The sequence below is a fragment of the Amblyomma mixtum genome, chromosome 6, assembly GCF_055824585.1.
Source record: "Amblyomma mixtum isolate Tamu chromosome 6, ASM5582458v1, whole genome shotgun sequence".
Classification (NCBI taxonomy): Eukaryota; Metazoa; Arthropoda; class Arachnida; order Ixodida; family Ixodidae; genus Amblyomma; species Amblyomma mixtum.
Window position 1 is genome coordinate 26,703,491 of NC_143017.1, and position 26,650 is coordinate 26,730,140.

The 26,650-nt window shown below is 55.4% G+C and overlaps 1 protein-coding gene across 4 annotated transcripts in view; it reads right to left on the reverse strand.

The window, feature by feature from the left end:
• The window catches only part of Fas2 (neural cell adhesion molecule fasciclin 2), a 131,696-nt gene that overhangs the window by 76,997 nt on the left and 28,049 nt on the right, over window positions 1–26,650 (reverse strand). For all 4 annotated transcript variants that reach the window (XM_089547705.1, XM_089547702.1, XM_089547704.1 and 1 more), the window contains exon 2: window positions 9,445–9,610. In XM_089547705.1, coding sequence (XP_089403831.1) covers window positions 9,445–9,610 — 166 coding nt within the window. The remainder of the gene's footprint in view (window positions 1–9,444; window positions 9,611–26,650) is intronic.

Below are 26,650 nucleotides of genomic sequence, written 5' to 3' on the forward strand. Positions count from 1 at the left end.
ACTCGACCAATTTCGTTCTCGGTTTTATAGATTTATGCGGTCTAACTAGAAAGGTTAATTAGGCTATTTCATATTTACATTTTTGCATTTCTATCCATCGTGTTCTGTCATTAACCTGTCAATTGTTGGAACTGTCTAGGATGTTAGACACAACGTATATGAAACGAGCAACGTCTTACTGAGTGGGGAAGTGCGTGGTGGTGGTGGGAACGCGGCTTCGTACTTATCTGTTTTTTTTTTCAGCAGCGTCTCCTTCCGCGGACGCTGTTGTCGCTGCGGCGCGCGTCTTTCTTTTCTTTTCTTGTGACCTCTTCATTCTCCTCTATATTAATTAGGCTAATTGATTAATTAAGCAATTAACTAAACTCAGTCCAACTTAGTTGCAGCATCACTATACGATCCCTTTGATTGGTTGCATGGTTACTAGCCAAAGTACAATTGGCCCCATTTGAAATTCCCGCACTGTGACGTCACGAGCATTTCGACCAATTGAAAAGCATGACATTGGGGGCGGAGCTGGTTACGAGGCCGACGCCGACGCCGACGACGACGCGAAACCCACGAACGGACGCCAAAGAGCTGCGCTCTAAAACAGCACTATTCTGTATGAAAGTACGAATGATCCTCTTTATGCAAGTGTAATCAAAAGGCGCCAGACTGCGAGATGGATCCACGCGCAACGCATCGGCGGCACTGATATATCCGCTTCGAAAGGAGACTGTCGAAGACGCTCTGGGGATACGAGAGAACACTGGGCTCTATGACCTCACCACGACTGAATGTAGGCATGAATTCGATGCTTAAAAGCGAAATTATAGTAATACTTTTTCGCGCGCACACCATATGCGCGATTCCTACTCACAGGCCATGCACAGCCACCAAGCAGTGCTTATAGTACAGTAAAAGCAGACGGGCGGGATGATAACGGTGGCCCACACTACAGGCTGCCGAGCGTCAAACGGCCGCTGCTAATGTTCCACGATGGGCACGGCTCCGTGGCTTCGCAAAGACTGCTTAGTCGAGAAAGTGGGGCTGCCCAGATAGAGTAGCACACTGATCGCGATCCCGAGGGAACCCAGGTTCTTCGCACTATGGTGCGAAGAACCTGGGTTCCCTCGGGTTTCGTTCTTCGCAATATGGTGCGAAAAACGGGACGGCACAGGAAAGTTATGCGGCGCACCCTGCGTCGCTCTCCTACCTGCGCAGCCCCCCCCCCCCCCCCCCTCTCTCTTGATTAAACAATCTGAAAAGCCACGGAGTCGTGCCCATCGTCAGTACCGTAGTCAGGTCGGTTACGTTAACTGCAGCGCAAAGGAACCCGCCATCCACTGTGCCGAAGCCTCGGCCGCGCCCAGTTGCGCTCCCCTTACATACTGGCATCCTCTCCTACCACGGCAAAGGTTACCGCTCATGTTCAAAGTTCACCACTGCTGCTCAAAAGTACCAAGTCCTGCCCGCACTGGACGTTCAACCTACACGGACGCTGCACTTCTCAGGGCAAAGAACCTTGCACACAACGAAGGTGTTTGTGGTTTATGGGGGTTTAACGTCCCGAAGCGACGACTGGCTATGAGGGACGCCGTAGTGAAGGGCTCCGCTGACATCGCACAGTATACGGAAGGTGTGTGCGCGCGCGCGTGTAGGTGTGTGTGTGTGTGTGTGTGTGTGTGTTTGTGCGCGTGTGCGTGTGTGCGCGCGCGCGTGTGTGCGTGTTTGTGTGCGTGTGTTTGTGTGCGTGTGTTTGTGTGCGTGCGCGCGCGTGTGCGTGTGTTTGTGTGCGTGCGCGCGCGTGTGCGTGTGTTTGTGTGCGTGTGCGCGCGTGTGTGTGTGCGTGTTTGTGTGTGCGTGCGTGTCTTGCCTTTTCGCCGACCGTTTTCACTCGCTACCGGAAAAGAAAGATTTCACAGCTCGGCAGAGTACCCGGAACGTCGTCGAACGGCGCCCCATGGTGGACCTTGGCGCAGGTTACAATCTCATCGTCAGCTGCCAAGATGCACGTCCGGTGGCGCTCGTCGGGGGCCGAGGTTGCTGCAGCCGTAAAGGCTGGCGAAACATGGCAATCAAAGGGAAGCAAGCGCTCCGCGCAGAAAAGGAGGTCACCAATCTGCGTCCCGGTGCGCAATCAACGCGCCTTTCGTGGGGCCGGTCTTAACGCGGTCCAGTGTTTTTCTACCTTGCACCAAGGCTGATCGCGGAAGAGTGCTATACACGCCACAGCGTGACTGCCGCAAACACTCGCACACAATACGCGCGTATTGCGTAATCGCACACGGGCCTCTAGAATTCTCCAGAGAAATTCTGCCGCCGCAGCCGGGATCGAACCCGCATCTTTTGGGTCCCCAGCCGAGCCGAGCACTGAGCCACCGCGGCGGCTAAATAAATATTTAAAGTGTTAGCACCGAAACTCTGAAGAATTCTTTTACACAAAAAGAGTGATGGTTATGCTCGCTATGAATTGTGTAATGATGCTTTTTTTCTTTCAAGTGTATTATGCTATTCTTGATATGATGAAGATATCTTACTGTTGTGCAAAATAAGACTGACGTAGAACGCGACAAACTAGTTTTTCTTTTCAGCCAGGAAAATCTTCGATTCATTTGCTATGTGTGTATGTTGTCTTAATTATGCTGCTATATATGTAAATGTGCAACAGCTGTATGCCTTGTAAACGGGGGCTCGAACCACGTCAAGTGATATGTTTTCACTCTTGTACGAGTCCCTTTCCGCCTCGACGGAATAAAGTTCAATTTCAATGCGAATGCGTGTCCAGTTTCGGAACCCGGTGGTAGAGAAGTGGTTGATTAATGTGTCGAGATCGATTCCATTGTCGCTACTGGCGAAAACTGGTTTAAGCCTACGATCGAGGCGAGCTTCAGGGGTGCGACTACAGCATGAGGCATGAAGTGGCTGATTCAAAAGATAACCAGTTCTGTCTTATTCCGTCGGATAAACCGTGACAGTTATCTTCTCAGTCAATTACGCTCCATTCGGGGAACCTCCCTCTCCTTTTTCCAGGGAATTTGAGGGGTAAAATTTGGGGAAACGGGAATTTTTACGGAGTTTCAGGGAATATTAAAAACCCAAACTGTCGCATTCTTTCCACGATGAAGAAGTTTCCAAACTGCTACGGGGCAAGGGGGCTTGAAAGAAACTAGACGGAACACTTAAGCTCCGTCTTAAAGGGAATATGCAGTAAATTAACTGAGAATACGTAAAGCAGACGAGAGATAGGCATTCCATTACTCCTCACCCCAGCGCAAGAATTTCTGAGCTAGCGTCAATAACAACGTAGTTATTGACGATTGAAAATTACGCTCCTCCTCTCCCCCCCCTCAACAAATAGGGATCACGAATGGAATACACCTCGGCGCTTATTCATCACAATGCGCGTGCACCCATTTCTTTGCTAGGAACACTCCTCACGGGCGTAACATAAGCCAGCGTGCACGCGGGCGTGGCTCCTTTCCTGAAAGCGAATGGGGGGAGTGAATTACTGCTCTCGCTCAAAAGATTTGCTACGCTTTCGCTCCGGATGTTGAGCCAAGCCGCGACAAATGAAAAATTAAGTAAACACGTTGCCGTCGGGTTAGCGGCGCGGAAAGCACAGCGAACAGCCACGTTCCCCGCCGCTGAAGCCCCAAAATGCAGGGGCGCTCGCAGGCGTCGGACGCTCTCAAGCCCCTCAAACACGGCCGCCGCGCTCTAATGGCATAATGCGCCGAGAAGAAACGGGCACCCCGCCGGGACACGAACCGCCCACCTGCGGCGCTCACTGCTGAGCGCGCACACACACGCACAAAGGGGCCCCGGGGAGCTGACGCCCAACAATTCGCACTTAATACGGGTCAGACTTCCGGCAGTGGCATCCACCGCCACCGTCTCGCTTCCGGCGAGAGGCAGAAAAGTGAGCCACTGCGGTCGGCAAGCGTACATACAATGGGTTTCGAGCGCACGCCTGCGCGTGGTCCACCACCGGGGTGAGAAATCGGTCGGCAGACCGGATGCAGAGCGATGGCGCCCGGCGCTCCCGATACGATGGAAAACGACGCCGCAACTGCCCAAGAGAAAGAAAATGGGGCGATGGGCAAACCGGGGTGGCGGGGGCGACGTAATAACGCAGAGATGCGGCCTTGACGCGCCAGAGCAGTCGACTTTCGCAAGTTCGCGGCGCTGCAACCCGACGTCGTCGCACGACGTCAATTGGCGGGGCGCTGTCGCCGACGGCACTGGCGCTGTACGACACAACAAAAGACACCGGGAACCACTGCCAGTGCCGCCGCAGCCGGAGGACCGCTGCCGTCGTTCGAGACGTCGCGCACAAAAAAAAGACGCGATTTTTGAGGAAAGGAAATGGCGCAGTAACTGTCTCACTTTTTGATGGACACCTCAACCGCGCAGTGAGGGAAGGGAAGAAGGTGGGAGTGATAAACGAGAGAAGCGTCAGAACGGCGCAGTAACTGTCTCACTACTTGATGTACTCCTCAACCTCGAAGTGAACGAAGGGAAGGTGGGAGTGATAAAAGAGAAACGTCGGAATGGCGCAGTAACTGTCTCACTTCTTGATGGACACCTCAACCGCGCAGTGAGGGAAGGGAAGAAGGTGGGAGTGATAAACGAAAGAGAAGCGTCAGAACGGCGCAGTAACTGTCTCAATACTTGATGTACTCCTCAACCTCGAAGTAAACGAAGGGAAGGTGGGAGTGATAAAAGAGAAACGTCGGAATGGCGCAGTAACTGTCTCACTTCTTGGTGGACACCTCAACCGCGCAGTGAGGGAAGGGAAGAAGGTGGGAGTGATAAACGAAAGAGAAGCGTCAGAACGGCGCAGTAACTGTCTCAATACTTGATGTACTCCTCAACCTCGAAGTAAACGAAGGGAAGGTGGGAGTGATAAAAGAGAAACGTCGGAATGGCGCAGTAACTGTCTCACTTCTTGGTGGACACCTCAACCGCGCAGTGAGGGAAGGGAGGAAGGTGGGAGTGATAAACGAAAGAGAGAAACGGATCCGGAGTGGAGGGCTCCGGTATAATTTCGACTATATGGGGGATCTTTAACGGGCACTGACATCGCACAACACACGGGCGCATTTTCCGTTTAGCCTCCATCGAAACGCGGCCGCCGGGGCCGGGTTCGAACTTCGGAGCGCTCAAATACGGGCACCTCACTCTCTCTTCTTTCACTCCCGTCTCGATCCCTTCCCTCACGGCGTGGTTAACGTTATATGTGAGACAGTTACTGCGTGTACCCCGCCGCGGTGGCTCAGTGGTTACGACGCTCGGCTGCTGGCCCGAAAGACGCGGGCTCGATCCCGGCCGCGGCGGCTGAATTTCGAGGAAGGTGAAATTCTAGAGTCCCGTGTACTGTGCGATGTCAGTGCACGTTAAAGAACCCCAGGTGGTCGAAATTTGCTTCACTACGGCGTCTCTCAAGCCTGAGTTGCTTTGGGACGTTAAATCCCAATAAACCAAACCCAACCAGTTACTGCGTGTTTCTCTCCCTCAACACCTGCAGTTATTGTTATTAAACTAAACGACTGCATTATACTAAAGAACGGCCGAAAAGCGCTACTCCTTCCTGAATTACCGCTGAATATCCAAACAACGGAAGAAATCCCCAGAACAGGAGGTCCCAACGGTTAACAATACAGTTGAGCTCCGGTATATCGAACACGGACATATAAAATAATTCGCCACATCGAACACACATTATCCCCTTGAAAATCATGAGTGAAAGTACAGGAAAGTCGTACTGTAGATCGAACTGCAATTTTTTCCGACCATTCGATATATCGAACTGTGGTCCGCGCCTCTGTGAGAGGCGCTCCGAGCACTTCCGCGCACGTAGAATGGTTGGTTGCGTGCCTCGCGCAGCTACTGGCGCTAGCGCTGTGAAACCAAGTGCGGAGGTAAACGCAGTGTGCGTTGTGGGGATTGAGCTTCTTGGGCTACCCGAGTGTGCGCCCGCTTCTGCAGTTTCGTTCGTTAGAGAGACCCCCCGTGGGGTGTCCGCGAGCGGAATGGGGGCAGCCGCGCTGCTTGTCCTCCCTTGCAAGGGAAGCTCTTCCGAGAACCGCAGTAAATCACCCTCTCTTCCGTTCTTCCCGCTTCGACCTCGCTTCCCCATTGGGTCACACCGAGCGACAGTTGGGCGGCGTTGTTTCGGCGAGAGGTCCCGAGCGGGAAATGAACGGGGAGATCGCCACAGACTCGGGCAGCAGAAAGGTGCGTAGAGTTGGGCTCCCGGGTGCCCCGGCCTTTGCCGGGGGCCCAAGAACGCGGGTGCTTTAACGTGCGCATCTAGTATGTATGCTTGAGTCCAGGCCCGAACCTCTGGAGTCCTGTAGCCCGCCTGTGCGGCGCCGACGCGCTCCGGATTCGGGAGGGCCTGATTTGGCTGGTTCTCCGTCATCGCCGGGCCATTCCCGGTGACGACGCGCGATGAGCCATCGATGTGCGACCTGCGTCGTCAAGATGTGCTCCGCGTAGACCCCATCCTCCCTCGTGTTGCGCTGCGCGCGATTTAACCCTTTGGTTGGCCGCCCGGCATGCGATCGCCCTTAGCTGTGCTGTCCCGCGTGTATGTAGTTTTTGCCTTGCGCGCGCGGCTCCGCGGGCCCGCTTTCGGGTGCTGCGGCGGGGCTACGGGTTGCACCGAGGTCTGGGGATTAGTGCAGTGTTATGTAATGCAGCTCTCTGTGTAATAAACACTCGTGCTCTTAAATAACTGCGCCTTCCTTCCTTCGGAGCGAGAGCGCAGGCGCGCACCAAGCGCTGGCAGTGCCCTCAGCTTGCTCCGGCCCGAACCCGCGATATGTGGGCGAAGTGCTACCTAATTAGCACACCGTCACACTCGGGTGAAGACGTTCCCACAGCGTTTGAGGATGGCCTTTGGCCTCGCACCGATTTTACACGCAGCATTGCAGTGATGCGGTGGGGCCTACCCACCTTACTAAAAAGCCTCGCGGAGACCTTCACGTGGCGTCCTTCGTTACCGAAGGCTTTGCGGAAACCGACCCACCAACCGTGCTTCAATTTTAATTAGCGATTATTTTAACTACAGCGTACTGGTGACTAGATTAGACATGCTATGACAAGCAATGGATACCTCCAAAGCAGCGTCCGATGCCATGCCTTGCGCTGCCGCGGCGGCGCTGGGCAGCACGTCGCTTGAAGAATCGCGTCACAAGCGTGGGTGCACTGTATTCTCGCTTCTAGGTTACAGATAGGCCTGTCTATCGCCATTCTTTTTGTGTACAGAATTAGATGTATCGAACTATTTCGCACCCCCTTCTAGTTCGGTACATCCTGGTACGACTGCATCACCGTGTACGCCGATGACACCTCACTCACTTCGCTGCGCGGGCAGCACTAACAATCTTTTCGTCTCCCAAGGACCAGTAACCAGGAGAGAGTAAAGTTTTTTTTTTTTTCTGCCGCTTCAAATTTTAAACGGCAGCTCACATCTAGAAATAATGCAGAAGGCTTCGGCACACGAATTGCGTCCAGCCGCTGCTTTACTAGGAAGACATGCGGCGAGAAGCTGGTCGGGGCCTAACAGCGGATATAGTAATACATATGCAGCCTTAACATAACAGTGCCAGAACTCCGGCTGAGTCCCGCTTTTGAAGTAAAGTGTTTAAACACATTAAAGGCCCCCTGCCCACCCGCGGCCAGCAGACACTCTCTACCTCACTTTGAGCGAGCCTCCTCTCCTTCCATTCCCTCCTCGAAATTTTTCTCTCCCGCTCCTCGTCGAGTAGGCTCGGCAAGGCAAAATCACCCCTTCCTTCTCCGGTGTAAGCCGGAGGCGTGGTGTCTGTGGAGTGCGTCACAGGGCGACGTCATGGCCCCGCCTTCAATAGAATTCTTTTCTTGGTTTTTGCATTTTCTCCGCACACTGAACGATCGAGAGGCGCGATCGGCTCGACCACCTAGACTTGTTAGCGAGCGCATCCTTTCATACATCTGTTTGTCATTCCCAGTTAACGAGCCACCTTTTCATTTTCTTTTAGGCCTCCCCACCGTTTGACGAGCGGAGGGGCGGAAGTCGGTTGTGTTCGAAACACACGGCGAAGCGCGGACCCGGCAACCGCCCGTTTGCTTTTCTCCATGCGTGTTTGTGTTCTGTGTGTTTGTGTCTTTTCTCCGCTCCAAAGCATATGTCATTCATTGGAGTCAAGGCGTACGCAAGATGCACGAAAGATAAGCGGTATGTGTGCGGAGCGGTAAAGTGGGCGAGCGAGGGAAAGGCTCTGCTGCACTACTAATTAAAACCTTGTTTTGGGGGCCTCGCATAGAAGAAAAGAAACTGAGAAGGGAGCGCGCACGCAGAGCGTCTCGTGACGGGATCACGGCGGGGGGGGGGGGGGGGGGGGGGGGGGGGGGGGGCGAGCCAACTCCCTCAGTTTTACTGTTTTTTTACTTTTTATGGCTAGGGTTCAAGGCTGTCGCCGCACGCTCCCTCCGCAGTTTTTTTTTTTTTTTGTTCCTTCATGCGGGTTTGTAGGCATGAGCCAGAACAGAAGGCGCTGCGGAAAGCGTTGTGCAGACGACGCGACGCCAAGGCTACGCCCAACCTTCTCCCGTCAGTCAGAACGATGCACCAATGGAGTGCCTTTAGCGAAAGTAGCCCCCCCTGACGTCAGCGGGGTGCAGAGTAGTGGGCCGGGCCCGTTTTTGAAGGAAGGAAAGAACGAACGGGCTTTGATTTGAATTTTCGCAGCTTTTCGGGGCGCGCATGGCTCTAGTATTTTGCAGAGGTTATCTTCGATGCCTCATCTATGCAGTGGGCTTGTTTTTCAAAAATGTCCGGACCCTGGTCAGTGGCCCTTTAAGGAAGAGAGCAGGGGACAAATCGTGCCTTTATTTAATTTTTTTTTTGCTCTCTTGGATAATCGACTCCACTCGCACTCTGTCATGTAAACGGTGTTATAGAGAGGTGCGATGCCGCACCTCACTATAGTTAGGCGGGCGGATGGGATCAGCTGGCAAAGGAGAGAGACACAAGGGAAAGGTCTTTGCGCAGTGGGCGTCGTTAGGCTGGTGATGATGATGACGTTACTGGCAGTGCAGTTCCCGAAGAAAGCTGGACATACTCAGGGCAGTGGGGCCACGTGTTTCCGGACCCTGGCCTATGTTCTGTCGTAAAACACGGGCACATTTGATGCAATCTGTCTGAACCCGCCACTGTGAGAACAATGCGCGGTGCGACTCTGGGCGCCTGCTTCCCTCCGGGCTCAATTCAGAGCTCGACTAACGGCACGCGCCAGATGGTTGTCTACTAAGGCTCAGCCTGCAGGCATACCACTCTAGGATCCTACAATGAGCCGACATAACGACACGAAAACCCGCGGAGGAAAAGCTCTGCCACCTGAAAGCCTTTCTCACTACTCGACGCGCCTACCGCCAGCGGAAAGACGCCCTAGAGCGGGCCCTCCTGCTCACCTGGTGATCTCCTGTCCGTCGGGGCCGGTCCACTTGAAGTTGGTGAAGTCCGCCTCGCCGGCGCCCTTGGTGCAGAAGAGCACGAAGCCCGTGCCCGCGGGCTCCGTCTTGTTCTCGCCGATGGGGTTGATCACCAGGCTCGGCTGAGACTGGCAGTGGTACGACGCTGAAGGGAAGAGAAAAAAAGACGACGTCGCGAAGTTCAAGCCACGCATACAGCGATCCTGCTGTCTTTTGCTCTTATCAATATTCTCCTCTCCCCTAACCCCCGCGGGTGCCACTGCAGTAGGCCTTCGGTCATTAGTGGGGACCTCACGACCAAGCAGTCATGAGAAACTACTGCAGGACGCTGACCGTTTTGCTCAGTTAAGGAGGGTTCACACTGGCGAGTCGTGAAGGTCGGGCGACAGGTTTCCTAGTGTTCCAGAGAACAGACCGAAATCGGTTGCGCGACGTCGGCGGACCGCCAGTGTGAATGCGCCCTTACACCCGTACTACAGGACAGCTTCAAATGTCTCCTAATGTCAATCATGGCACGAGGTTCTGCAATAGAATTCGGTTGAAATGTCGTTCCGGTCGAAGGAACACCGCGAAACACGTTCGACGCAGTCAAAAATGCCTTCGAAACGCGAGCGTGTGAGTGCCAGAGCGGAGCTTCGTGATGGGTCATCTCAAGAAGGAAAACACGCGTAAATGAGTGTTGCAACACCATTTAACGCCCACTTTATCCAATTTTTCCCCCACTATGTATTACTGACGGCCCACAGCAACAGCACAACACGCCAGTTCCAATAGACTTCGATTTCGTTCGCTTCGGCGTTTTTTCGTAGTAGCCGAGCTCAAGGCGAACTGAAAGAAAGCCTTCCTCAGCAACAGTGAAACCGCAGACAGCAGACAACAAAACGATCGGACGCAGAACAACGCGAATACACAGAGCGGCGAAAAACCATTGTTGTCAGACAATGCGAAACACAAACAGCAGGCACCTAGGTCGCAGCAAGTTCTAACAAAAAAAGAAAATGTGGGGGGGGGGGGGGGGGTTGAAGAAGACAGACGGAACTGGACACGCGTTATCATTAACGAAACTGTGTTGGAGTCCAGCTAGCAAAACGAAGCTTGGCGGTGGCAGTACCACTGCAGTACGGGGAGAGATGATGTTGCTTTTTCTCCCTCTCTTTTTCTGTATTTATTTGCTTATTAATGCAAAAACATTACATGGATCATCTACACGAAAACCCGGTGTCGTCCAAGAAGTAGCGACGCCACAAAACCCGCGATTTGTCGAAACGGCGCGACGTCATTAAAGGCGGGAAAATACGAAATGTTGACTCGTAATAGCTAACGTTTCCGGTATTTCTCCAGTAACGTCCTGCGCACACGCATAGCCTCTTCACGACGTTTCCGCAGGTCATGCCCAGCAACATGGCGCTGAGCACGCGTTCTTCCAAAGAACGCCGCTTTCTCCACCAACGACGCGACGGACTGCGGGACAACTGGGTGCAGTGCTAGCATCTTCGGTGCCCACGTGGTCCCCGCACACACAGGCCTCAGGCGAGAGCACGCGGTCTGGTTCTCAATAGTCTTAGCGATGACCACGTACTGCGCGACAGGCGTGGGTCTCGCACACCTGCTGTGGTAGACGAAACCAGCACTGCTCCTAACTATGCCCTAAGGTAAGAGGTTATTCTCCAAGGATGCGGCCAAGTTAACGACAACAGGGAAAGTTGATGCGGATTGGCTGTTAAGGCCGAATGAATAATTTACGACGAGAAGCATGCGGGTGCATTTGTTTCTCTTTTTTCTGCGAGGAGCATACGTGCACACTGGGATGGCGCTGGGCACCGCTGCATTAAGCTGCTTTGTGGCACGCCACGTAAGCGAGGGCGAGGCGCCGGTGTCCTGTTTATTCACATCGCAAGGTGTAAAAGAAGCTCGACCTTTGCGCAAACCGACGCGCCAATAGCAACATACTGAACGCGTGCATCGTACAGAGTCGATCACACTTGTCCAGAGCGCTCGAGCGGTGCCGTCCGGTGGAAACAATGCGAAATTCTAGAGAAGGCATTGACTTTCACTGATAACACTTGCGCTGGGGAGAAGCCTAGTAGACACGGGCACCACACAGGCACCAGCGCCTTACCCCCAGCAAAGCAGCTGCGATAAGATCTAACTGCAGCACACCGCTCGAGCGCTCTATAGTCCGATACAACTTAAGAAGGCAGCGGCTTTTCCCCGTCAAAGGATCCCCTTCCAGCTAATGGCGTCGGCCAATTCTCATGACCCTGCAAGGGTGACAATGCAGGGAGCGGTGCCACAATAGAGGAGGGGCCTATCCCCAACTATGGAGGGAGGGGACTATCACTTTTATCTACCACTGCCTGCTTTGTGACACTAGCATGGTCATGAAAATCGGTTGACACCATTTGCTGGAAGGGGTGCCTTTGACGGGGAAAAACCGCTGCCTTTTTAAGTTGTATCCGACTATAGAAAAGTGTGATCGACTCTGTACATCGGCGAGATTAGCAGCCTCAGCGCCGCGGCGACAGTGTTTCTGCCAGCTGAACAACACAAGCCTTGGTACCGAATCATCAGCGCTTCGCCGACGTATGCGGGTGGTCTTCTCCTTGTCGCCCTTCGAACGTTAAAACAAAGAGGCGCAAGCTCAGTCCGAGCCACCCCGGGGAACCGCCCACATCGGGGCGCTGCCCGCTCCTCGTGCACCATGCAGTCGCTTCGGAATGCACACACACACACACACACACGGAGCGAAGGCCGATACGCGACGGGGAGCGTCAACCTTTCGCTGCGGCAGAGGCGCGGAGACGGGGCGCAGTGCGGCGAGCCTCCGTTTGTTGTTCGAGGGCGGCTGCTGGTGGCTGTCCCCTCTCGGCGCGCACAACGGCCCGCGCGCAAATCGCGCGGAGAGACAGATTGCGCGCGCTCGTCCGGACGTCGTCGTCCGACAGAGCGGAGCGACGCGTCATGTGCCATCCCGGGAGGAAAGAAACAGTGCGCGACCTCGAAGGTCAAGGGCGGCACACAGCGAGAGGGGGACGAAGACACGCGACCGCCGTCACGACGATTGCGCGTAGGCGGGAACAGAGAGAACGCGCAGGACGCGCGCTGTCGGCGCTGCTGACAGCCGTGGGACGGCAGCGCTCGTCGTTGCGAGGAGCGAAGCGAAACCACGTCCAAGAAGCACGCGGGGGGCTTTCCGAAACACGTGCAGAGTTATGCTAACCTCATGCTAATTTATGCCGCTCGCGCAAACATCAAAAGGGAAACCACTCTCCGTGCAGGTGTTCGCCTCTTAACAGCGTCGCGCAAACGCAGCTTGATCAGCGCCAAATTCATTTAAATCCTGCCGACCATTCGCTTCAAGGACGAACGCGCATGCGATCACGTGACTGAGGACGCACGGGGCACGCCACCGGCCGGTGCGACACACGCTCATGCGTCACTACCACGGAGCGCAGACTGTGAAAGTTAAATGTGAACTGTGGGGTTTCAACGCCCCGATGTGACTCCGGCTATGAGGAATGCCGCAGTGGAGGGCTCCGGAATAATTTAGACACAAACTGAGGTTATTAACGCACGCTGGCGTCGCACAGTAGTGGGGCATTTTAAGGCGAAAGCCTTTTATGGCTCATACTCGCGGCCAAGTTCACGTCCGGTGTAACGCTGCCTCCCACGAGTAACGCGGCAACTGATCAGGGCAGGAGAAAACGAATGGTAGCATCAGATAGAGGGGGCAAAATGTAACCACGACGTTGATGACTGTGGAGTTATTAGTGAATTGATTATAGCCAATTATAGCGAAAAAAACAAAGAAAACAACGAAATGTGTCGATGAAGCGCGAACGTCGATACAGCGACGGGAACAGTGTGACGTCACATCCACGGGATGTCGTCACAACAGTGAAAATTATCACAGAATTGGCGGGAAGACGCCGGATTTGTGTCAAATTAGAATGAAAAATATGTAATTAAGCGTAATTACCACTTAAGATCACCGAAAGATCTATAATTCGGTCAAAAATTTCTCAAATACGAGGAAATATGGATGATGACGTCACATCAGGCGAAATGACGTCGAAACAGTGTGATCCGCCGCCAAGCAACAACTGCCGATGCGGTGCGGATCCGCAGCGTGACGTCACCACTTCCTCTCGCCACGCTCTTCTCTGTCGTGAAATGAATTCAAGCGCGGCTAATTCAAATCAGTGCAATGAGTCGCAATCGGCTTTGACCTATCTAAGTGCCCCCAACGAATTTTCTTTTTCGCATAACGTTCGCGTAACGTCGCAGTAGACGGACATAACGTTCGTTTCTCACGACGCGTTTTTTGCCGTGTGGCAACTTTAGCGTCACAAGTAATAAATACTACCGCCGTGGCCGGCCGCCCTAACCACCGAGTCTGACGGCGACGTCTGCAGCACCATTCTCCCTGCCTCGCCGCAGCGACGCAGAGCAGCAAGGACGTCGCTTGTTGCCACGTGCCGCCGAAAAGCCCGGCGTTGCGAGGTAACGGTGCCGGAGGAGCAGCAGTCGCCAGGCGGGGATGCCAGCAGGCAAGGAAACGGCCCGAGGAACCCGAGGAGTCAAGCGTCCCGCGGAAAGGGTCAGATGCCGCGCCTGATTAATGAGTCGGCGCACGCCTCCCTCCGTCGAGGCGGCGGCTATCGGAGCGCGCGCGACAGTCCGCTCTCGAGGGAGTCGCGGGGCCCATTCGTCTTCCCTCCGACGCCCACCGGCGAACGACCACGTATGGCGGCGGAGAACGGCCACCACCGTCTGCCCCGGTGTGCTGCAGGCGCAGATAAAAGTGCCCTAGCCATTTTGAAGTGACGCCCAGAAACGGCCAGGGCTAAGGCGCGATTCGACACCTCCGGGGCTTCGCACGCGTCACTTGGAAGTCGCAGTCGTACCGCAGCTTCCGTTTCGACGGTCGGTTGATTCGGCACTCCGGCCGCGCACAGAGGGAGCCTAACGAGTCGAGGGCAGCTGTGAGCCACGCTAACTCCCAGATGTCCCACTCACTGCACTGCATTCCCCAACTGCACTGTAGACAGTGTGGATTACATTTCTAGACACATGAAAGATAAGGAGCAAATTCACGCCAAACAGGTTTGCCCCGACTTGATGCGTACCACGGCATAAGCAAAAACTCTTCCGCAGTAATCGATGCATAGTCTAAATGCGTCAGCATATCCGAGGTTGACGCACTAAAGCCCGTTGTATCCAAGGTGGCACCGGTTCGTTACACCGAGGTCAATAAACTAGGGGCTGGAGTTTTCGGTTTAAAGCGGAAAAAAACCGATAAAAGTACTCCGAATTAAGTTCTCGAAATTAGACTTTAACCGAAAAGGGTAAGTATTCTTGGTACACAAGGCACAGCTAGCTGGACCCCGTGCCGCGACACCCTTGCGGCCGCCATTGTCGGCTTCCGACAGGCAACTGCGCCGAGCTATAGTGCTCTAGAATATTCTAGAACACTGTAGCCGAGCTGCGCGCTGGCTAAAGCTCCACCTAGTAGGCGCAGACCAAAGGAAGGTAGAAGCCGCAGTGCGACAACCGACTCTCCACTGCGCTCCGCTGACTTGCGCAGGGCTGACGAGGCTCTTTTTGCGCTACGCTGATATTTCGAAATCCCCTCGAATGCTCCAGATGGCCAAGTGACTGTGCCCGGAGAATACCAGGCTCAGCCAGCTGGGTGATCCCGCAGTGCGGAGCGCAGGCGTCTAACGAGCGTCGTAGCCTACACGGCTCTTTCCACGTCTCCTGTATGCGAGCAGAGAGTATACTCAGCCAGCAGAACCGAGACAAGTGTCGCAACGCCCAAGCCACGCGCTAGCAATCTGGGGGGGGGGGGGGGGGGGGGGGGGGGGGGGGGGGGGGGGGGGGGGTATCGAGTATAGTAGCGAGGCAGCATTTCCGAGGCATATGAGTACAGGGGAGGGGGGGGGGGGGGGTGCACAGCAAGCGTACCATTCTCGAACGCACCAAAGAGCACGCGCCATGCCCAGCCGTGCCTCGACGGCAGGTCCCTGTCCGCTACGGACCGACTCGGCCGGCACTTCTGCGCTTTGCAAAGCGCTCGGAGGGGTCGTCCGGCGGTACTCCCGAGTGTGAGGCGATGCGTAGTCTGAGAGAACACGGCTTTCATTGCACCGGGCCCTCGGCTCACGCAGCGCGGAGGTGTCCGGGCACCGTGAAAAATCCCCGCTAATGGGTCTTCTTCCTGCGGCGGCAGCGGGGACACAGCTGGCCAAACAGCGGACGCGCGATGGACGCGCTGCTGCTGCTCGTTGCGCAACCGCACACCGTGACGGCGTCCGTCCGCCCAGGGAAAAACAAACCGGGCTAACGAGGCCTGACGGAAGCCCCGCAAAACACCTGCGCCCACAGACGCGCCGACAGTGTTTTCGCAGACCTCGGAGACCACCTCCCGAAGTTGAGCTGCGCTGTTAGGAACACCGCACGACACCCACACTGTAAACAGAAAGGAGTAAAAAGGGTGTAAAAGTGTCCTCTAGCGCACACCCTTTAAAGAAGGGTGTGCGCCAGAGGACACTTTTACACCCTTTTTTACTCCCATGTAGGTGTATTTGTGTCCAGAGTGCACCAAGCTCCCCTACGCCACCACCACGCACATGCAGGGTCGCACAACCACCTCAGGGCGAACAAGGCGGCGCAGGAGAAGAGGGACCTGGCGGTGGCGTTGTCCGCCACTTCGCTTCAATGCACGGCCGCATCAGGCGCACTAGAGCTCCGAAGAGCGCGACCACGCGTGTCCACCCTGAGGTGGTCGGACCACCATGTGGGTGTTCATGACCAACGGCGGGATTTCGGGCACCAAGGCGAACGCTGGTCGCGAGGCCAACGATCAAATTCTCCTCTGACGGGAGCGGGTGGTGCAATGAAAGAACGCAGGAGCGAGTGCGAGCTATACAAGCGTGTCCGAACGAACGGCTCGAGCTCTGTCAGTACACGAACTGGCCGCACTCGCGCGGAGCGTATACAGGGTGGAGAGTCGCGGCTATATGAGCGCCCAATGAAAAAGTAAGTCGCTCATTCGGTTTGGCTTATTGGGGTTTAACGTCCCAGAGCGACTCAGGCTATGACGGACGCCGTAGTGGAGGGCTCCGGAAATGTCGAACACCTGGGGCTCTTTAACGTGCACTGGCATCGCACAGCACACGGGCGCCTTTTGAGCTTTGCCTCCACCGAAACGCGGCCGCCGCGGTCGGGTTCGAACCCGGATACTACGGCCCAGTAGACGAGCGTCTTAACCACTGAGCCACCGCGGCAGGTATCCGCTCGCTGGTCTCGGAGAAGCCACTCTCCGCGCTTCAGTCATGTCGATAGCGCGGCTCCGAATTTCGCAGCGCGGCGAACACGCCAGTGACGTCACAGTAAATACCGCACGAAGGCACCTCCCCGGTTTCGGTTTCGAGTTTTGCTGTTGAAAAACTATTTTAGGGTTGCTTTTGAAAACCTTGTATCGTACACATTACCGGAGGTTCTTAGGAACACAAAACAGCCATTAACTTAAAATGGCTGAAAAATCGCCGGAGTTGCCCTTTAACGTGCACTGACATCGCACAGTACACGGGCCTCTAGAATTTCTCCTCCATCGAAATGCGACCGCCTTGGCCGGGATCGAACCCGCGTCTTTCGGGTCAGCAGCCGAGCGCCATAACCACTCAGCCACCGCGGCGGGGTAAGTCGCTCATTCGAGTGGCATCTTGGGCGCACGTAGTACATCTCACAAAGCGTCATAATTGGTTGGGGTGACCGCTGTCACCTCCGCTGACCAAGACCAACGAGTTGTTTTTCTGGGCTGGTGACCGGCTACTCCTCGAAGAAAGTGGCGTTGAATGGGTAGACGAACCAAGGCGACAGCTACGCTGCGTATTTTGTTCGGTAAGCTGCAAATATTGACGTGGCACTTTGTGCTGGAGTGATTTGGTTCGGTGTGCGTTGTGACTGCTGCCTGCCCCGTCTGCTGCGGGGCTAACCCCCCGTAATATTAACTACGGTAGCGCAATTTACCCGCATGTGGCAGCCCTACACAGACGCAGATTCGTCCAAGCTTCTACTACGCAGCAGCAGCAACGTGAAGCACAGCAGCGGTCGGTCGGTCGGTCGGCTAATCGTCGACTCCCACAGAGGGGGCCCGGCGGCCGACTTCGGCAAGACGGATCGTGATGAGCGCGCCTGCGGTCGGCCAGTCGATCGGCTGGCTCGCGAGGAGAGGAGGACAACGCCGGGGTGCAGGGAACTAAATCTGCCGAGGCAATCCATCAGAATCCACAAAACCTCCTACGAGACATTTTTTTTTCTTTTGTTCTAGGCTTCGTTCTGGCTGCGGCACATCCACCACATCCGGTTAGCGTTCTTGCAAGTTTGCCGCCAAAGGATGAGCGAAACAAGGGGCACAGGAAAGCAGCGGCACGGGAGAACTGAACACCAAGGTCGCGGGATCGAATCGTACGTACGATACCGTTTCTACGGCGACGAAACGCGGCCATCCGTGGGCTGTACGATGAAATCGTAAACGTTGAAGAGATACCCGAGATCACACCATCAAATTACTGTTCTCAGTAAAATCTGATTACCTGGAGCCTTTCTGGCTATGCTGACATTTGTCCGGCAGCAATAGGCGCATTTACCGGCGAGAAAATTGTATTTCAAAGCCTTCCCGCCAGTCTATTCCAACTGATGACGTCCACACAGGTCGTCGCCGCTTTACAGCGAACGCCGGAGTAGTGCACCCCCCGGAACAGCCGCCCTAAAATCTGCGCCGAAACGTGCATTTTGTTTGCGAAATCGACCGGTGACGGCGATACCTGTATTTCGTTTCTTCTCCAGCTTATGTATCTTCTCAAGCTTATTTTAAAGCTCCGTTTTAAGTGACTGCTCTCTTTATGATTGGAACCCGGCACCATATCGATAGAGGCCAACCTCTGCTTGTCCTCAGTTTCTCTGCCAGGAGGCTCTGAGGACAGCTCCATCCAATTCATGTGAAAACCGATTCTATGGCTATTTCTGCTGTATTTCCACATCCTGTATTTGTGCAGAGTGCACGCTGCCGCCCTACCCCTATCTCTCCTTACTATCGCTCCCTCATTCTTTCCCTCTCCTGTCCTTTTATTCCCGCTAGCCGCAGCTAAGGTGCTCCAGGTTTCCATGACAGATGCCGAGGCTAGCAACACATTTTCGTTCAATTTTTTATTTTCATTAACAAATAGCCACTAACAACAACTTTCTGCGTATGTTGGTGTTTGCTTGACACCAAAAGGCGCATTTCTTGCCAAAAAAAAATGGATTTAAAAACACCGCGGACACTCCAAACGGCGTCAATGCTGAAGTAGACTCCGAGATCGCCGTTTCGAAGTGAACGGCGTTGTAGCCCAGCCTCTGAGGCCCGCGCGAAGAAAAAAAAAATGTCTTCACACACCGCAGTATACTGCGAAAATGGCCAGTGCCGACAACCATTCCAAGCCTTTTTTTTTTCAACTTTTTTTTTTTAGCTTAGCTACCCTTTTGAGTGAGAGTGGGCTCTCGATCATTAAACGCGGTAATCTGTCGATAAATGTCAGCTTCAGTTTATATTCACCGTCCCTTAGAAGAACCTCAGGTGGTCGAAATTAATCGGGAAACCTTTTAGCGTTAAACCCCCAGTCAACCGGCGCTATACGCAGCACGAAATACGGCACGGGTCGAAGCAGCTTGTTTCGACGGAGGCGCAATCCAGGTGACCCCGCCGCGACTTCCTTGAGCAGAAAGCGCGAACGCTCGATTTCAAAATGCTTCGCCGAGCTGAGGCACAAGTCGGTTTCAGTCCCCGTGGCACACATACGAGGTCACATCGCCGCCGCTAGCTGGGTGACAAGAGGAAAAATCCGCGAGACCTTGATCCGCCGCCGAGCAGTACATTACCCTGCATGCTTGCAAAGCGCATCCATTGGCGCTTTCTGTTCGACGGTGGCGCCCAACGATGGCTACAGCCAGCGGTAGCGCGGACTGATCAGCCTCGAAGGCAAAAAACAAGGCGCAGCACGCGGGGAGGAAAAGCTGCCGAGCCAAAAACGGCCAAGAAAGCCGCGGGTGACGCGCTGCGCACGCGACAAGAAACATCGCTGCCAAAGAGCTGCCAAACACCCTTCCGGTCGTCGGTTTTTCAAACGGAGTCGCGTTCATTAGGCGGCGCTGTTGGCACGGGGCGCCGCGGCCAGCGCATTAACATACAGCGCGAACAGCCGCTCCGACGTCGATATACGCCTCGCCATGAAGCTTCTCGGCGCGATTCACGCGAGGAAGCCGCGGAATACGCCGTGCGTAGCTGCTAGTGTCGTTTTTCCTACTTGGTGCACCTAGAGTCGCTCGCTCTTTCGCACGGAAATCAGGCCCGGCATCGCCTCAGAAACGAACGAACTGAGCTGAAATCGCGATGCTCGCGCAGCTCATGGGGTTTGGTGAGGAAAACGCGCAGAGGCAGCCACGCTCTCAAAGCTGAACGAAAAAAACTCGCGAGGTTCAGCGATAGATGTTCGCAGTGGCGAGTGTAATACCGCGGGTTTATTTTGCATTCTCGAGTAGAGAGCTCTTGACGTCAGTACGAGGTTGTACATGAGCCCCCCTCGACTACATGACCATGCCAGCGGCGGGAGGAGTCAGGCGTCCCGGAGGCGCGACCGCGCGAGTAGCAAAACGGCTCCTGCTCCCGCTCGCCCGCGCAAAAGAAAAATTTCCCCAAAAGCGTTCGCGAAGGGGGCCAGCGAGTCAAACCGCCCCTTACCAACGGACTGACTGGGCCCCTCCGCTACCGGATTTGACTGGATGACGTTTGCATGAACGCGCTAACCGACTTTCTACCCAACAGAACCCGCCTCTACTCTTCTGCTATGCAGGACTCGTTTGCTGATCGCATCGTCGACCCGCTCCTTGGTCTAAAGCAGCCGGCACAACGCCCACCACGACTCGCAAGTGTGAATGCCCCTACATATCGCGGCAGTACTAAAGACGCACCACCGCCTTGGTCACACAGCAGAGGCCCGAAGAGACCCTTCGCGGTCCAAACATGCTACTCTGTACACACCACTCACGGAGGCGTTCCTCTTCTCCGAGCAGCGAGGGCTTGCGTCCGAACCTCGCGAGTGAAAACTACCACCATACGCAAACTGCCCCCCAAAGCTTTGCAGGCAGCAGGGCCGTTTCGTCATATCCGGCGGCCCATCTGGTAAGGGGGACAACAAAGGGGCCAGCGCGCGCCGCCCTAATGAGGGGGCACCGGCGTCGGCACGCGCCCCGGAGATGAGCCGGCACATCGCGCCGTCACTCTTCCGCCACCACACAGCTCACAACTTTCAGCCCCCCTCTTCCTTCGGAGTTCGAGGAGGGCGGAAGCGACGCGCGCCTCGAATGCTTCGCGGTCGCCGTCAGTAAAACACCCTCCCCGGCGGCGCGGGTGCTGCCTCGGCGATCGCCCCAGCCCAGGCGAAAGGGCCTCCCGTCCTCGCGAGCGTCAGACAAGAAAAGAAGACGGCCCGAAGGAGACACGCGACAACGGCAGGGGCCCTCCCTGAATGGGGCCGCGCTCGGCGGCGGGGGTGGGCCAATTAGACGAGCGCCGCCGCCGCAGACGAATCACGGCGCTCTGCTGAACCCCCTTCAGGCGCACGCACGGGCCACTTTATCTCGGGCGCCCACACAGCGGGGGGCGCGCCTTTGTCTCGCTGCCGCTGCGCCCGACGGAGAAGAAAAGCGACGGATGCTTCGTGCAGCAACATCTGCTCGTTGCGACGCTCTCCTTCGACCCCGATCCGCCGCCGTGCAACAAAAAACGGCGCCGCAGGGTGGACACACCGGGCAGTGAGAGGAGGAGGCAATTAGGAAGTCCGGCGCCTCGAGCTCATCCCTCCATTGTAGCCACGCGGACGAGAGCGAGCTTGCGGCGCACCGCAACCTTCGCCGACGGAAGCCAAGAGAGCGAGGGGTCACCGGTGGGAGGGACGCACTCTGCACAAGTGGTTGCTCCGGCAACAGAGCTCCTGACGTAGTGACCACCATCAGGCAGGCGCTCCAGCAGGGCACATCAGAGGCCATCAGTGACACCCGAATTCTTTGAAGCAAAGAGGGAGTCTGGCCATGCCCCAGGGAAAAAGAAGCGTCTAGAGGAGAAGCCGAGGACGAGGACAAGACTTTGCACAGACCATTGCACTGTTCACGAGCAGTGCCAGATGCACCTGTCTTCGAACTCCGTCAGCCTTGTGCGGGAGGTAGGGCCGCGCGTCCACCCGCTCTTAGAACGCCACAAGCGTGCGCTGAAGACAGCAGATCCCCTCAAGCTATTGTCGGAAAGGTGCTCCAGCCACGACCACAGAGGCACTGAGTAGACGTCGACCTTCTCCGTTAAGCCTTCCTTCCTTAACTGTGCGCCCTCACATTTTTACTCTGAGCACAGGGCGTCGGTGCGACAATGGTGAGGGTATCTGGAATGATTGGCGTTGTCTTTTAGTTCACACGGCGAGTAGAAACTGCGACGGGTCGGGGAGGAGCTGAAGATGTTGCTTCGAAACCGAACAAGTCGCTCCTTAACGTTGTGAAAGCAGTCTTGATCAGTGCAAAGGCTCGACAGTTCTACCGACCGCGCACATGTATCTAGCCGACATCGCAACCGCGCGGTTTCATGACGAAACAGGACGCTCTGGTGGGTGCGAAACTAACTTGCACGCCTACAACCAGGCCACGTTTACATCTCCGTGCCAAACCACGCGGAGCACAGAAATCGCGAACTTTCCGCCACCGGATAAGCCATGGGTGCTGCGCGATGACCACGTGTCGTCAACGAGAACCCGAACAGGCGCACAGCGAAAGGCCGTTTACTGACGCACAAGTTAGCATTGCATGTTCGCAATTATTACGCTCGTCGATACGTACAACCCGGGCGAGAGAACTGCAGCGCGCTGGAAATATAGCCCCCCGTATATATCCCCCCCCCCCCCCCCCCCTGCCCATCCCCAATACCGCCGCGGCAAAGCCGGTGCCCAAACGCCGATTCGCGCAATGCAGAGTTCAAAGCCGATTTGAAAGGTCTCCGCGCGCATAGCAGTTAATCCCAGATCAAGCGAGCACAGACGACGTCCCCGGGAATGAGATTGCCCGCGCTGGGGTCCCTGCCCTTACCGTAAGCTCTCAGATGTGCAGTTCGCACACACAGACAACGGACAGGACCAAAGCACTCAAACGCACGCACACGCTGGGAGGAGGGGGGGGGTGATAAAAAAAAAAAAGAAACGATGGAACGAACGCCCGCCAGCAGTCAAAGACGACGTGAGAACGCGCGGAATGGGTAAAATGCGACCGTACACGAGCAGGGAGGATACGTCCAAATACGCAGGAAGCGGAATCCTTCCGTTCCGGTTCGCGCACCCAGCAAGCACGCGACCCAAACGCTTCGGCTTACCACTGCGCGGGAAATACCCGCACCGCCCCTACTAACACCGCTGAGCGGCGGCCGACGGATAAGACGCCAGCCGATCTGACCTCGGGTGAAGCATGCGCCCTAAATTCGCGAGCGAGTAAGACACCGGAAGTGGAAAACAAGCAAATGCGCTCGGAGACGCCGCTTTGGTGGCTTCGGATTCCGGGGTTTGAACAAGAAGCAGCGACGAAGCGTTGGCAGCTGCAGTTAATGGTTTGTAACACTACGAGACATGTTTCCGGCGCCCGTGGTGTCCACTCTCCCCATGACCACATGTTTTTCAGCGCTGGAAACATATCTCAAACGAAGCAGCCCAGCAGGTTAGTCGAGCGTTTGACTGAAATCCGTCCGGTCAGGCATGGCGCGATGAAATCCAGCAGCAGTCACTCACCACACTCAAAATTAAAGAAACATGTTGAGAAAAGTCCCGGACTTCATTCTCTGAAAGAGGGGGACAGAACAGGCTGTGCTTCTACACGCAAACAAGAAACGCGTGGCGCTTTCGGAACGTCTTACTTTAATCTTGAGCACGGTCAGTGACCGCTGCTTGACTTCAGCGCAGCCAAGCGGTGGCCCACCAGCCTGTCCGTCAAAGAAGATCGATGCGTGTACAGCAAACGCCTTCCCGCCATACACTCGGATGGCTCCAGCCAGTTAGGAATGTACGCAACCATACTGCGCACGGCGCGACGCATAACACACACTACCCAAAGACGCGGTGCGCGAACTGAGCGCCAGCACAGCGGGCGAGGACCGGCCAAGACGGCGGGCGAAGACAGCTCGACGTCGTGGCGACAAGCGATGTCCAGCGACACGAACCGAAGCGAACCCAGCCAGGAAACCGGTCCGGCTCTGCGCGACGTCGCCACCATCACCCAGCAGGCGAATCACGAAACCGTCGTCGCAACGAGACCATCGCACGTCTCCGCCGCCATGCAACCGGGTCCCGTATTTGCGGTCTCGCGCAGAGGCAGACGTCAAGAGGGTATTTCCGAACTTCGTGGTCCCCGAAAGAGCGACCCGGCCGCACTTCCCTCGAGGCAGAAAATAAGCGAGTCTGGGTTATCGCTAGGTACGCCTGCGTCGAGTGCCGCGTAATGCACGCTGCGTCGTAAAGACGTTGCCCGCGCTCCTTTCCGCGTAACTGTTCACTCTCCTCCTCCCCCGAGGCCATCTGACAGCGCTTTGGGAACAGCGAAGGTACCCGTTGCGCAACCGTGACGACGCGATAGACCACGGGATCCGATTGAACGAGTCTAACCAAGGGCAGCCTTTTGCGACCCGTCCGCCGATTTCAACGCTCTTGCAAGATACCGCAGGACCCTAGATGACAGAGGGGACCGCTCGCTGTAGACGGTGTTGCCGCCACGGCAACCAGAAACTCTGCAACAGTATCACGCATCCAGGATTCGACACGGCAAAAGGGCTGCTTCAGGCAAATCCCCTTGGAGGAAGAAATGCAATCCTTTCCATACATACAATCCAACTTTCAAGAGCCCCATCCTGACCGAACTGGCTAACCACAGCAGCAAACCTATGCAGTGAAAGAAACCGGGAAGTACTCTTATCGGGGACACTACTGCCACTGGCTCCCTAACGGCGAAAAAAGCTCACGAGTCACCCCATCCACGCGGCAAGAACAGGTAGCAAGGGTGGAAGAGCGCGCTAGTTGGTAGTTCATCTTGGTGTAAACACAGCGCACTCCTAAGACAAGGACGAAGAAAGACAAGCCGACACAGCGCTGACTAGAAATGTAACTAGCGCTGTATCCTCTTGTCTTTCTTCGTCCTTGTCTTACGAGTGCGCTGTGTTTACCCCAAGAACAGGTAGCGCGGGAACGCGCAAAGGTCGAGGGAACAGCAGAGCCCTGTACAGGCTCCAGTCACGAAAGCCAACGAGGCGCGCAGCCCAGCGCAAAGCAAAACTTCGCCAGTCGTGCGACTACTCGCGAGTCAGCAGAGCAGCCGCACCTAACCATGAAGAACAGAGACGACGCCCTTTCAGACGAAGCCCCGATGCGCAGATTTCTTTGCTCGCAGCAAGAGACGGGGTGCCTAACACCTGTCCCCGTTTCTTTACAGCTGGTCCTGTTGCACGCAGGCGTAAGCACACACACTGGAAACGAGCGTCCCATTCATCGTACGATTCCAGTGAGCCGATTCGAATCGAAGCCAGACTGCGAATATTCTGGGACACACGCAGACACGGAGAGGAGGACGCCAGGGGGGAATCACGCGCGGAGGCCGAGATGCACGGGCCACGGGCATGCGACGCCCGAGCACGTCGCCGACTACCAGCTCGGCGCGACCCCGATTCCCTGGCCCAGTGGCTCGTTCTTACTGCTGCTTCTTTTCGGGCTTCGAACGCCGCTGCAACGCGCAGCGATTCGGAATGCAAACGAAGCGGGCGTCGCCAGGCGAGGAAGAAGCCACGTCAACGAGCGGCTAATCCTAACTAACCCTTACCCTCCGTACTTCCCCGAGAAATCCGCGAAACGTGAAAAGCACGGAACGAATGCGGGAGCTCAATATATCTGTTTCGACTTGTGCAGCAGTCATTTCCTAGTGCAGACGGCCAGAGCCGCGTGGTTAGCGGATCAAAGAAGAGGCTCGCACGAACCAAGGGCACAGCAGAACAGCAAAACATGATTTGATTTATTGAGGCTTAACGTCCCAAGGCGACTCATGCTATGAGGGACGCTGTAGTGAAGGGCTCCGGAAATATCGACCACCTGTTGTTATTTCACGTGCACTGACATCGCACAGTACACGGGCCTCTAGAATTTCGCCTCCATCGAAATTCAGCAGCCGCGGCCGGAATCGGACCCGCGTCTTCCGGGCCAGCAGCCGAATGCTGTAACCACTGAGCCACCGCGGCGGGTAGCAGCAAAACATGGCAACTTTGGACAGCCACTTCCCTCGCATGGAGACGCCGGCACTTCTCTTAGTTTTAATATTTTTTTTTTAAATTCGAAGAAGCACAATCTGTTGGTGAGAAGAAAAAACACCGGGCAGTAAAAAGAGACATGCGAAGCGTTTTCGTGGACTCTGCTACTGGCGTTGTTCACGCAATCCCGTTGTCGTGTGGCAAATCGCACGCCGGCCAGACGGAGCGTCGTGTTGACGACCGGCTCAGAGAGGAGCATGCAAAATATCCGGACAACGATGCACGCGCCAACCTCGTTGTTTCGGAGCAGACTGCAAACCACACGTGAAACAATAGAAGCATATTGTACAACACAAGCTGGACCATGATGCGTCAGTGATACCTCACTTGACTTGCACAACGAGGAAAGGATGCTTCGCATTTTTCGTGACGAGGCAGAAACACATTTCTGTTTTACTTGTACCGCTTCGCCTGCGCAGGTCTGAGTGCATATCGTAAGCAGTGTTCACCGCTACATAAACAGTTGTGAGTCAGCGCTGTGTTTCGTCCTTTCTGCTCTTTCCTCTGCATCTGTTCGTTGGCCGTGTGCCGTTGCGCTGCTATGCTAAAAATATGAACTTAAATCAGGGAAAAGACGCGTAAACAAGAGCGAGGTAGACCTTTTATTTTTTTTTTCGGGTCGACGCCACATATAGGGCTCGCTTCGCTACGGAGTCGCAGCTTGTAAACCCGAAAGCGCATAGCAACGAAGCGCGCGGGGGGGGGGGGGGGGGGGGGCATAACGTAATTCAAACGAGTAGGGCGTGCGAAAGCACTTGAGGCAACACCGCT